This window comes from Piliocolobus tephrosceles, chromosome 4 (assembly GCF_002776525.5).
Source record: "Piliocolobus tephrosceles isolate RC106 chromosome 4, ASM277652v3, whole genome shotgun sequence".
Lineage (NCBI taxonomy): Eukaryota > Metazoa > Chordata > Mammalia > Primates > Cercopithecidae > Piliocolobus > Piliocolobus tephrosceles.
Window position 1 is genome coordinate 118174197 of NC_045437.1, and position 12293 is coordinate 118186489.

General features: G+C 51.5%; 1 protein-coding gene across 1 annotated transcript in view; it reads left to right on the forward strand.

Annotated features, from left to right (window-relative positions):
* The window catches only part of SH3PXD2B (SH3 and PX domains 2B), a 118504-nt gene extending 107411 nt beyond the window's left edge, over nucleotides 1–11093 (forward strand). Inside the window, exon 13 of the mRNA XM_023218943.1 lies at nucleotides 4701–11093. Coding sequence (XP_023074711.1) covers nucleotides 4701–6242 — 1542 coding nt within the window. The 3' untranslated portion in view covers nucleotides 6243–11093. The remainder of the gene's footprint in view (nucleotides 1–4700) is intronic.
* Nucleotides 11094–12293: the final 1200 nt, after the last annotated feature.

Here is a 12293-nt window from a genome sequence, read left to right on the forward strand (position 1 = left end):
GAGGAGGAGGATGAGGATGATGATGAGGATGATGAGGAGGATGAGGATGATGAGGAGGAGGAGGAGGATGATGAGGAGGAGGAGGATGAGGATGATATAGGCACCTCTTCTGTGTCAGGTACCTTACCTCCTTGATAACTAATCTTCACAGAAGTCCCAAGAGGTCAGTACCAGCAGCATGCGGTTGGTTGGTTGGTTGGTTGGTTGGTGTTTTTTTTGTTTTGTTTTGTTTTGTTTTCTATCAGCATGTTTTATAGATAAGACTCAGGGGTTAGGTAAATTAATTGCCTCTAGTAACACAGCTAGTAAGCAATGGAGTTGGGATGTGAAACCAGGTCTGTCTGCTTTTAAAGCCCACACTCTTTTCTTTCCCCTCATTCTTGTGATTTTGTTGTTATTGTTTTGTTTTGTTTTGTTTTTTTGATGGAGTCTTGCCCTGTTTCCCAGTCTGGGGTGCAATGGCGCTATCTTCACTCACTGCAACCTCTGCCTCCCGGATTCAGACGATTCTCTTGCCTCAGCCTCCCAAGTAGCTGGGATTACAGGCACCCGCCATCATGCCTAGTTAATTTTTTTTGTATTTTTAGTAGAGACAGTGTTTCACCATGTTGCCCAGGCTAGTCTCGAACCCTGACCTCAGGTGATCTGCCCGCCTAAGCCTCCCAAAGTGCTGGGATTACAGGCGTGAGCCACTGCACCCAGCTTCTGATCTTGCATTTGCTTTTATTAATAGTAGCTCTTGGCTTCCCTCTGGTAAACGAAAACGCCCATTCATCATGATTCAGAACATACATGTTCAGAGCTTCTACCACAATACTTTGCAAGGAGTGTAACCTTGACAAATCTTACTGATACATCTAATATTGATTACCCTAGTTTCACTTCCTCACATCAGACTTAAGTATTAGTGTTGTTGAATTCATGGATGTGCTGACAATGACTTGTATGCCCAGCGTGGCCTGTAATTTTTACCAGAGCTATCAAGTGTTGATAAGATGCCAGTCATCCTCACATAAAGAGCTTGCATTTATCAGTGGCCTTCCCTGGAGATTCCAGTGAGACTCATTAAGTGCTGCCTGTCAAGTGCATCCCACTGGCTCAGTGACCTCCACTCTAATTTAATCACAGGAGAGTTTACCAAGTGCACAGCATTTATCAAGGGCTGTCATATGCATTAGCACTTGTGGCTTCAAAAATTCTACAAGTGGGTGTTAAATTGTTCTTATCATTTTCCTTCTATGATGTGGAATCTGAGGCATGTGGCTTGCCCCAGGCCACTCAGGCAGTAAGTGGTAGAGCCAAGACTAGAACCCAGGACTGCAGGCCCAGGAGCCCAGCATTTGCATCCTGGCGCTGAGTCTGTGGCTGCTATCCCTCTCCTAGAAGGGCCACAAAGTGCCTGCAGCCATCTTTGCTCCTTCTGCAGTTTCTCACCCCGGACACAGCCCCTCTCCAAGCAGGGTCTTTTTTGTTTTTTTTTTTTCTTTTTTTTCGAGACAGAGTCTTGCTCTGTCGCCCAGGCTAGAGTACAACAGCATGATCTCAGCTCGCTGAAACCTCTGCCTCCCAGGTTCAAGCATTTCTCCTGCCTCAGCCTCCCAAGTAGCTGGGATAACAGGCGCATCCCACCATACCCAGCTAATTTTTTGTATTTTTAGTAGACGCAGGGTTTTACAATGTTGGCCAGGCTGGTCTCGAACTCCTGACATCAGATGATCCACCCGCCTCGGCCTCCCAAAGTGCTGGGATTACAGGTGTGAGCCAAAACCCCTGGCCAGGGGTCTCTTTTCTGAGAGGCAAGATTAGGTGACTCTGAAGCCCACCCCTCTGCCTTTGACTCTTCTCTAATCGATGGGTTTTTTTTGTTGTTGTTTTTTGTTTTTTTTTTTGGGACGGAGTCTTGCTCTGTCGCCCAGGTTGGAGTGCAGTGGCACGATCTTAGCTCACTGCAAGCTCTGCCTCCCGGGTTCATGCCATTCTCCTGCCTCAGCCTCTTGAGTAGCTGGGATTACAGGTGCCCGCCACCAAGCCCGGCTAATTTTTTGTATTTTTACTAGATACGGGGTTTCATCATGTTAGCCAGGATGGTCTCGATCTCCTGACCTCGTGATCCACCCACCTCGGCCTCCCAAAGTGCTAGGATTACAGGTGTGAGCCACCGCGCCCAGCCACAGGTCTCTTTTCTGAGAGGCAAGATTAGGTGACTCTGAAGCCCACCCCCCTGCCTTTGACTCTCCTCCAATCGACGGGCTTTCTACAGGACCCACTGTGTGTTCCTCAGCTCTCCTGAGGCTCCGTTCTGTATGTGTAAAATGAGGTGACAGTTCCCAACTCACAGGGTGTCATGAGCGTTCATCAGCTCTTCTGAGTCCAGAGAGAGCCTACCAGGGAATTGCAGTGTACATCTGCGATGGCTGCCATCACAAAATACCCGATGGGGTGGTTTAAACAACTGCAGTTTATTGTCTCACAGTTGGGGAAGTCAGAAGGTCGAGATCAAGCTGTCAGCAGATTTGGTTCCTCCTGTGTCCTGTCTCCCTGGCTTCCATATGGCACCTTCTCGCTGTTTCTTGTGTGGTTGTCCCTCAGTCCCTGTGTGTTTTCTAATCTCCTCTTCTTATTCGGACATCAGTCATATTGAACTAGGGCCCGTGTATCAGGCCATTCCTGGATTGCTATAAAGAAATACCTGAGGCTGGGCACAGTGGCTCAAGCCTGTAATCCCAGCACTTTGGGAGGCCGAGACGGGCCGATCACGAGGTCAGGAGATTGAGACCATCCTGGCTAACACGGTGAAACCCTGTCTCTACTAAAAAATACAAAAAACTAGCCGGGCGTGGTGGTGGGCGCCTGTAGTCCCAGCTACTCGGGAGGCTGAGGCAGGAGAATGGTGGGAACCTGGGAGGCGGAGCTTGCAGTGAGCTGAGATCCGGCCACTGCACTCCAGCCCAGGCGACAGAGCGAGACTCCGTCTCAAAAAAAAAAAAAAAAGAAATACCTGAGACTGGGTGATGTATAAAGAAAAGAGGTTTGCTGGACTCACAGTTGGGCATGCTGTACGGAAAGCATGGTGCCGGCATCTGCTTGGCTTCTGGGGAGGCTCAGGGAGCTTTTACTCATGACGGAAGGCAAAGCAGGAGTAGGCGCGTCACATAGCGAGAGCAGGAGCAAGAGAGGGTGGCGGGGAAACACCACACACTTTTAAACAACCGGATCTCGTGGGAACTCATTACCATGGGAAGGACACCAAGCCATTCATGAGGGATCTGTCCCCATGACCCAAACACCTCCCACCAGGCCCCTGAGACGTGGGTGGGGACATACATCCAAACTCAGACCACCTTAATGACCCATTTTAAACTTCACCACCTCTTTAAAGGCCGTATTTCCAAATACAGCCACATTTGGAGGTATGGGGGTTAGGGCTTCCACATATGAATTTGGGTAGGGAGACACAATTCAGCCCGTAATAGTGAGCACACCTTTCACCTGTGTGAATTCAGCCACGCGGTGCTGGACAAAAAAGAGAGAACAAGATCTTCAACAATGTGGGTGATTCCAGCCACCATTCCATCCAACTGGCGTGTATCCCACAGGGAAGTAGGGACAAGATGAAAATCTACTGTACTCCACCAGCTCCAGGTCCCCTGTATATAAACACGAGCATCTCTTTGAGCTGAGTGTGATTCCTGTGTTCAAAGATAGGTATTTTTCAGGCCAGGCACGGTGGCTTACACCTGTAATCCCAGCTCCAGCTCTTTGGGAGGCTGAGGCAGGCAGATCGCTTGAGGCCAGGAGTTCGAGACCAGCCTGGCCAACATGGCAAAACCCCATCTCTACCAAAAATATAAAAATTAGCCAGGTGTGGTGGTGCACTCCTGTAATCCCAGCTACTTGGGAGACTAAGGCATGAGAATCGCTTGAACCTCAGAGGCGGAGGTTGCAGGGAGCCGAGATCATGCCTCTGCACTTCAGCCTGGGTGACAGAGCAAGACTCTGTCTCAAAAAAAAGGTAGGTATCTTTCATATGTTGTGGCCTCTATAAATACCAGCTAACTTCTTCATCCGATGCTCGGCCAAAGAAGCCAGGATCAAGGGTAGCTTTGACTTCTGCCTTGTCTTTAGAATTGTAGCAGACGCTGCCAGTGCCCCGATCCACCTGAATCCCCCTGCGCCTACACACACGTCCTTGCAAGCCAACAGCTTCCCAGAAGGGGAGAGGAGTTAATACCCTGGGTAGGGAGGGGCCGGGGGTAGATAGATAAATGCACGCATCCCCAGAGGGACCCGTTCTGAGGCATTCTCTTTGTGGTCTCTCAGCGGGTCCCTGGCAGATCAATCCCCATGGCCCAGAGCAGTAACTTGCTCATAATCGGCTTCTCCCCTTCCCTTCTTTCTCTCTCTACTTCCTTACGCGTATTTCCTAGGACCAACTCTCAAATTAAGTACCTATACCCAAGTCCACATCTCATGGACTGCTTTAGGGGGAATCTGGTCCGACAAGAATCTACCCCCATGTGAGATATTCCCAGAACATGGTCACGTCTCCACTGGTGGTCCCCTGTAGACCTTGCCAGAGGAGCTGCTGAGCACACAGTGGCAGCTTCCAGAGCTCCAGTTAACACGTGGGTTCTCCCAAACCATTTCGTCTGCTGGCGCTGGCATCGTACCCAAGTGCCTTTCTCTATTCTCCCTTGCAGGTGATCGAGAAAAACTTGAGTGGCTGGTGGTACATTCAGATTGAAGATAAGGAAGGGTGGGCCCCGGCAACCTTCATTGACAAATACAAGAAGACCAGCAATGCATCAAGACCCAACTTTCTGGCTCCCCTGCCCCACGAGGTGACCCAGCTCCGGCTGGGGGAAGCAACAGCGCTGGAGAACAACACGGGCAGCGAAGCCACAGGCCCCTCCCGGCCCCTGCCTGACGCACCGCATGGTGCCATGGACTCAGGGTTGCCATGGTCTAAAGACTGGAAGGGCGGTAAGGAGGTCCTGAGGAAGGCGTCTTCAGACATGTCTGCGTCAGCAGGCTATGAGGAGATCTCAGACCCCGACATGGAGGAGAAGCCCAGCCTCCCTCCGAGGAAAGAATCCATCATCAAGTCGGAGGGGGAGCTGCTGGAGCGGGAGCGGCAGAGGACAGAGCAGCTCCGGGGCCCTGCCCCCAAGCCTCCAGGCATGATTTTGCCCATGATGCCAGCCAAACACACCCCTCCAGCCCGGGACAGCAGGCGGCCAGAGCCCAAACCTGACAAAAGCAAACTGTTCCAGCTGAAAAATGACATGGGGCTGGAGTGTGGCCACAAGGTGTTGGCCAAGGAAGTAAAGAAGCCCAACCTCCGGCCCATCTCCAAATCCAAAACTGACCTGCCCGAGGAGAAGCCAGACGCCGCTCCCCAGAATCCCTTCTTGAAGTCCAGACCTCAGGTTAGGCCAAAACCAACTCCTTCCCCCAAAACAGAGCCACCTCAGGGCGAAGACCAAGTCGACATCTGCAACCTCAGGAGTAAGCTCAGGCCTGCCAAGTCCCAAGACAAGTCCTTGTTGGATGGGGAGGGCCCCCAGGCAGTAGGGGGCCAAGATGCGGCCTTCAGCCGAAGCTTCCTCCCAGGAGAGGGGCCTGGCCGTGCCCAGGACAGGACGGGCAAACAGGATGGTCTCAGCCCAAAAGAGATTTCCTGCAGAGCCCCTCCGAAGCCAGCCAAGACCACAGATCCTGTGTCTAAGAGCGTGCCTGTTCCTCTCCAGGAGGCTCCCCAGCAGAGACCTGTGGTCCCACCCCGGAGACCACCTCCCCCCAAGAAAACCTCTTCGTCATCCAGGCCCCTCCCAGAGGTCAGAGGTCCACAGTGTGAAGGCCACGAAAGCAGGGCAGCTCCCACCCCAGGCCGTGCTCTCCTTGTCCCTCCAAAAGCCAAACCTTTTCTCTCCAACTCTTTGGGGGGCCAGGATGACACGCGAGGCAAAGGCAGCCCGGGGCCACGGGGGACCGGCAAGATTGGAGAAAACAGGGAGGAAGCAGCTGCAGCCTCTGTCCCCAATGCCGACGGCCTGAAGGACTCTTTGTATGTGGCCGTGGCTGACTTTGAAGGAGACAAAGACACCAGCAGCTTCCAGGAAGGGACAGTGTTTGAAGTCCGGGAGAAGAACAGCAGTGGCTGGTGGTTCTGCCAGGTCCTGAGCGGAGCCCCTTCCTGGGAAGGGTGGATTCCTTCCAACTATCTCAGAAAGAAGCCATAGCCGACTCCCTTTCTGCCTAGAGGGCCCACTGGTCCTTGCTGGCTTTACCCACATATTTAATACGCCTCTTAATTTATCATTCTCCACACAGCTTCCAAGGCAGACAGACTCTGGGGTACTGTGACTTCTTGCCTCCCATGGGTGGAGAGTGAGTTCCGGACACCTCGGGCGCCCCTGGGTCTGATCCCTCCTATCACAGCATCGCTGGAGGCTCAGAACCCACAGCCTTTGCTTTCTGTCCATGTCAGCATCCCTGCCTTAAGAGAACTCCTCCTGGCCAATGGCATTGCGACCCAACAATGGGACCAGGACTCTCCAAGGCCTCCAGGACTGGATCCCATCGCCTGGCGAAACTCCAGCAAGGGTCTCTCATGGCTTGAACATGGCACAGTAAGGGGCAGCCCACCCAGTCCATGACGACTTGCTCCAACTTCTTCATGTTTCTAAAAGCCCAGTGGCTTTATTCACTCTTCTGAATTGCCTGGTACCAGAAGGAACTTCATCCTGAAGAAGTCCATTCCATTGCCAGTCCCAGGGAAAATGTCCCCTTCCCCAAGGCCTCAGGCCCATGGCCTCTGAGGTTCCACTGGATGCAGCTCCCCCAGGAGTGGGCCTGGAGGTCCGCTCAGCCGCCCTGCCTCCCACCTTCTTTCTTGGGACCGTGGTCAGCCCTGAAGGGTGGTTGCAGCCCCCCGTATGCTGCACTTTCCTGCTGCAGGCTCCAGTCCCTCCAGGGCTTTTCAATGAGAATTCCCACCCCAACTTGGAGCATTTCATTTCTGCCTACCTAAAGCAAGAATCTCAAAGTTCGTTTGAATAAGAGGCCCATTCACGAGTCGTGCCCTTGTCAGCATCCCTTTGCTGAGTGCCTCGTGGGTGCCAAACACTGTACTCGGCGCTTTGCCTTCACAACCCTCACTTGTGATATTATACCCACTTTATAGATGAGGAAACTCAGGCTCCATGTGCCCAAGGACATACCAGCCAGGAAGAAGGGGGAAGAGGATGTGAGTCCAGGCCTGCCTGACTTCAGTGCCTGTTCCCTCCCCTCTGTAAAAGGCAAACCATGCAGGGAAGAGATAGAAGCTGGCTAAGTGCCAGGAGCAGGTGGCCAAGTGACTTCATTGTGGTAGGGGTGAGGGGGCATTCGTGGCTGCTGCCACACCCACCATCCCTCCAGCCTATACCAAAGGCTTCCCTGGACTCAACAGCTGTGTCTCCATGACAGGAGAATGCCAGGGTCCTGGTGGTTGGCACGAAGCCCTGTTCCCTTCTTCTAAGCTGTTGCCCCCTGGCAAATAGAGCTTATGGAGCAACAGGAGCCGAGGTGGCCTCGTGGGCCAGCCTTGAGGGGCTAGGCATAGCATGCAGTGGTCCCATAGGGAGGCAGGGAACCAAGGGCCAGGCAGAGCTGCTTCCTGTGCCTCTCCGGCATTTGTAATGTTTTTTCTTTCTTCACGCACCGCCAAATCTGTGTTCTCCCTGGAAGAAACCCAGGGCAGATGTGGTCATCTGTCGAACTGAGGCCTGGAGAGGCATGACTAAGTCACTGCAGAAGCAAAATCAGGACCCAGCATTTCTAGCTCCCAGCCCAGAGAAAGAGAGTAGAGCAGAACCCCTTCCCATTCTACCTGACCAAGGCAGCCCTGCCCTGTCCTGCCCCAGAGATCTCCTTTTCACAGTGCTCATCAGCTGAGATACTTTTGGACCCACAAAGCCAGTATTTTGGGAGTCTGCTCACTGTCTACCTGCAGTGCCAAAGTTTTGCTCTAACAGCCCTCTTCCGCCCCACCTCCCAGCTCCATCCCCTATCATGTGGGCGCTGGCTGCTTCTGCATGAGAAGGAGCTTCCTCTGATCACCTGTAGCATCTTTAGTCCCTTCCTCCAGTCTGCCTGCAATCCCATTCCCCAGAGAGGCTTGGGCAGGGCCCTGGGGCACTTCTTGCAGGGCCCACTTGCCACTTGGCCCTGTGCCCAGAACCTTGGGGGCAGATGGCAGCCAGGGGAAGAAGGGAGGTGGGAAAGGGCTGCCATTGCTCGAGGGTCCTCTGCCTTGAGAGGAGGCCCCATGGCAGTTTTCCTGAGTTCTTGATCCACTTTGGTTTAAACAACTTTTGTGAAGCTATGTGAGATTTGACTATATTTCAAAAGACAAAACTCACGTTTTTTTTTTTTTTTTTTTTTCTGATTTGCTCTCTGGCTTTCAGTGACATTTTCAGATATTTTATGAGTGCCTACTCTGTGCTAGGCTCTGAGCAGACCGGGATGTGTGTGGCTCCATCCCTGACTGGAAGAGCTTTGAGTCCTGTCTGCTGACTTCATTGAAAGAGTTTCTCTCTTGCCTCATTCCTTCCTCCCAGGGGTCAGCTGGGTAGGAACAGACTTGCCCTGACTTCCTCTAGGCAGAAAATTTTCCTGCAAGTGAAAGAATCTGCCTTTCTCTTTTGCTATGATGATAATTATTATTCTGACATGAACTATAGGTACTGAAGTCACATTCCTCTCTGTTCACTGTTCTCTCCTCGGGTCATATCTATGGCCTGAGGACGTCTGTATCCAGCCCCTTTTCCTGCAATGGTAGACACTTCCCCAGGCAGTGGGTGGGTCAGGGTGGCTAGTCACTCTCCTAGCTGTCCTTGCCTGGGGACTTAGGTTTACCCCATCCAGGACTGTGGTCACTATTCTGTGAGCAATTGATGGCACATATGCAGAACTCCCCTGGAGTCATGGCTCTAGAAAGTGTCCAGGCCCATCGTGACAACTGTGCCAAGCACCAGGCAGGTGACCAGTGCCTAAACACACTCCCTCCTTTAATCCTTACGGCAACCCTGTGAGGCGGATAGGACCAGCCCTGATCTATAGTGAGAAAATTAAGGTTCAGAGGGAGAAGTCACATACCCCAGCCTTGTCTAAATAGTGGCCAAGCTGGGACTCAGATCTCGAGTTTTGGTTTGTTTGTTTGTCCCTCGTGCCCATGACTTTTTCTCTGAGAGCTTCCAGGGAATCAAGTGACCCTCCCTCTGAAGGGTCTCTTCCCTCCATCCCTTGGTCACACATTTCGGTAGGTCACAGGCCAAATGGCAGCCCAAAAGGTGGGCAGATTTTTTTTTTCTTCCCTTCACCTCTGCTTATTACTGCAATTGTGATGACTACTTTACCTTACATCCCAGGGCAAATGGACAGCTTGTGGTACCTCCAAAAATTTGGAAAATCTGAGTCTTAGGACCACCTCTTGATAAAAGAGGCCTTTGCTCACAGTTTTTGCTCAGAATCTTTCTTTGCCATTGGTGGGTGTATGTTCTGGCTAAGACTTGGGGAGAGCTGAGCTCCAGCTTAAACCACTTTTAATGGCCCTTCCCTACTGGGAGATTGCTGGAGCCCCTGCCAAGTTATGTTAGTCATTTTAAACTTCTGCCATGAGGCCACGCCATAGAGTCAATTTCCAAGGCAATGTTCTTGGCCCTAAAATGTTTACGCCCACTGAGGATTTCATTACCAGGTAGAAAATGGGGGAACGTATGCCATGTTAAAGAGCAAATGCTGAGTGTGCCAGGACTTGAGAAGGACCTTAGGCTGAGGAGTGGACAGTGTGGTATTCATTTCACCTCTCCCAAGTATCCAGCACAGAGTGGGGAAAAAGAAGAAACTGCTCCTGCCTTCCAATAGCTGGCAACTTGACATCAAGAACAAAGACATTCGTAGCTGGGCCCCCGTCCTTTCATCGTCCCCAAGTCTTCCATGTTGGGTTAAGCTGCCCCCTTGGAGGCTGTACCCTTCTCTTTGGACTGTGACAGTGGACACCTAACAGCCTGAGCCATGTGTGGCTGTCTTATCCCCCAAGGGTTGTCCAGGCCCGTTCTGCAAGGCTTTTGTGTAGACTGCAGACACCCATACCTCACCACAGACCAAAGATGACCTCATGTCAGTGGGCTGATGAGAGGTATAGCAACATGCATCGAGACCTGAGGGTGCAGGGCGCCCTCCCTTGGCCTGGAGGAATTGCTCCTAACTAGAATAAGTTTCCACGAGGGTCCCAGGCAGAGCTGCACAGCTAGAACCGGAGGCTCCACAGTCCTTGCCTGCTCATGGACCTCCTTCAGAGCACCTTTCTACAGACTGGACTGCCCAGCTCCATGGGGTGGCATCTGGTTTCTGGTGCTATCCTGCCAAGTTGTCGAGCTCCTCCTCATGTTTCAACATTCCATCTTCCCGTTTCTCTCCTCGACTCCAAAGTAAACCTTCTTAGCTCCAATCAGGGATGAGGGGCTCAACCTCTTTTGTCCTCAAAGAGGCAAAACACAGTGCCACAGCCAGTAGCCTTCACTTTCAGATGTCCTATTCATGTAAAAGAGAAGGTGCCCCCACCAGGCTTACATCAGCAATAAGCAATTCTAATGCAACGATGGTGTCCACATTTTACCCCAGTGTGTGGCCCATGTATGCCTCTGTGCCCGTGTAATTGTTAGCGCCCCTGTCACTTAGAGGGGTGATGATAAACTGTGGCCACCCTGACTACAACCCACATTTCCTGCTTTGGGGAGCTTCCAAGTAATAGGCCATTTCTTACCTCCCTCCAGGAACAGTGGGCACCACCCACCACCTGGTGCCTGCTCATAAGATGATGCTGGAGATCCCCACACTTACTCTACCCTCCTGGCAAATTGGCATTCCAGTGGTGGTTTTTGTTTCCTTTAACACATTAAATAAATGAGTATATAGGACGTGAGGGGAGGGGTGAGGACAACTAGCTGTAGCATGTATAGGCTATATACCTTACCATTAGACTTTTTTCCTTCTTTTTTTTTTTTAAATAAAAAAAGTGCTTGACTGGTTTCAAGCTTCATCGTGAAGATGCAGTGTCTATGGATTTTATTTGGCAGGAGAAAGGGTACATAGCCTTGTGGCCTGGGGTCTTCGGGATCAAAGAACAGAAACCTATGCCAGTTACGTTTGGGCACTGCCGAGAAATAGGGGTGACCCCTCTAGGCCATAGCACCCCTTCATTCTCTTAACTACAGTGTCCACAAACCAAGGGAAAGCTTCCTTTATGTCCAAAGAATGGTGAACCTCTGGCTGGCATTGTCTCCTGATGGTCAAGAGTGTGCTATGGGGGTCCAGGCACAGTGGCTCACGCCTGTAATCCCAGCACTTTGGGAGGCCGAGGCGGGCAGATCACCTGAGGTCAGGAGTTTGAGACGAGCCTGGCTAATATGGCAAAACCACATCTCTAGTAAACAATAATAATAATACAAAAATTAGCCAGGCATGCTGTCAGGTCCCTGTCACCCCAACTACTTGGGAGGCTGAGGCAGGAGAATCGTTTGAACCTGGGAGGTGGAGGTTGCAGTGAGTCCAAATAATGCCACTGCACTCCAGCCTAGGCGACAGAGCGAGACTCTGTCTCAAAAAAAAAAAAAATGCAGTGGGGGTTGGGGGCGGGAAATGCAGCCACATTTGGGCCGCAGGGACTGCCCAAGCCATCTGCTCCTGGGGGGTGAAAAATACTGCCTAATGTTTTACTACTTTCCCAAAGGCAGGGCCCAAGCAAAATTGACCCATGTGGAGCCCCCTTGTTCCCAGGTGACTAACAGGACACCACCACCCCACCTTCCTAAAGAGAGAAGAAAACCAGCAGAGTGCCTAAACAAAAGAACTTGCAGGGAAGGGATTTACATGCAATATTCATCCTTCCTTAGAAGAAACAATATAATGACCTTCTTGCAGACCTTGCTTAGGAATAATGGTCATTAATATATTAATCTGTGTCCCTATTAGAAGGAAAAAAACAAAGGGTGGTGGCTAACACCTGTAATCCCAGCACTTTGGGAGGCCAAGGCGGGAGGATCTGTTGAACCCAGGAGTTTGAGACCAGCCTGGGCAGCAGAGCAAGACCTTTCCTCTACTGAAAGTTCAAAAAAAAAAAAAAAAAAAAGTAGCCAGGTGTGGTGGTGCACACCTGCAGTCCCAGCTACTTGGGAGGCTGAAGAGGGAGGATTGCTTGAGCCCAGGAGTTCATGGCTTCAATGAGCTGTGATTGCACCACTATGCTG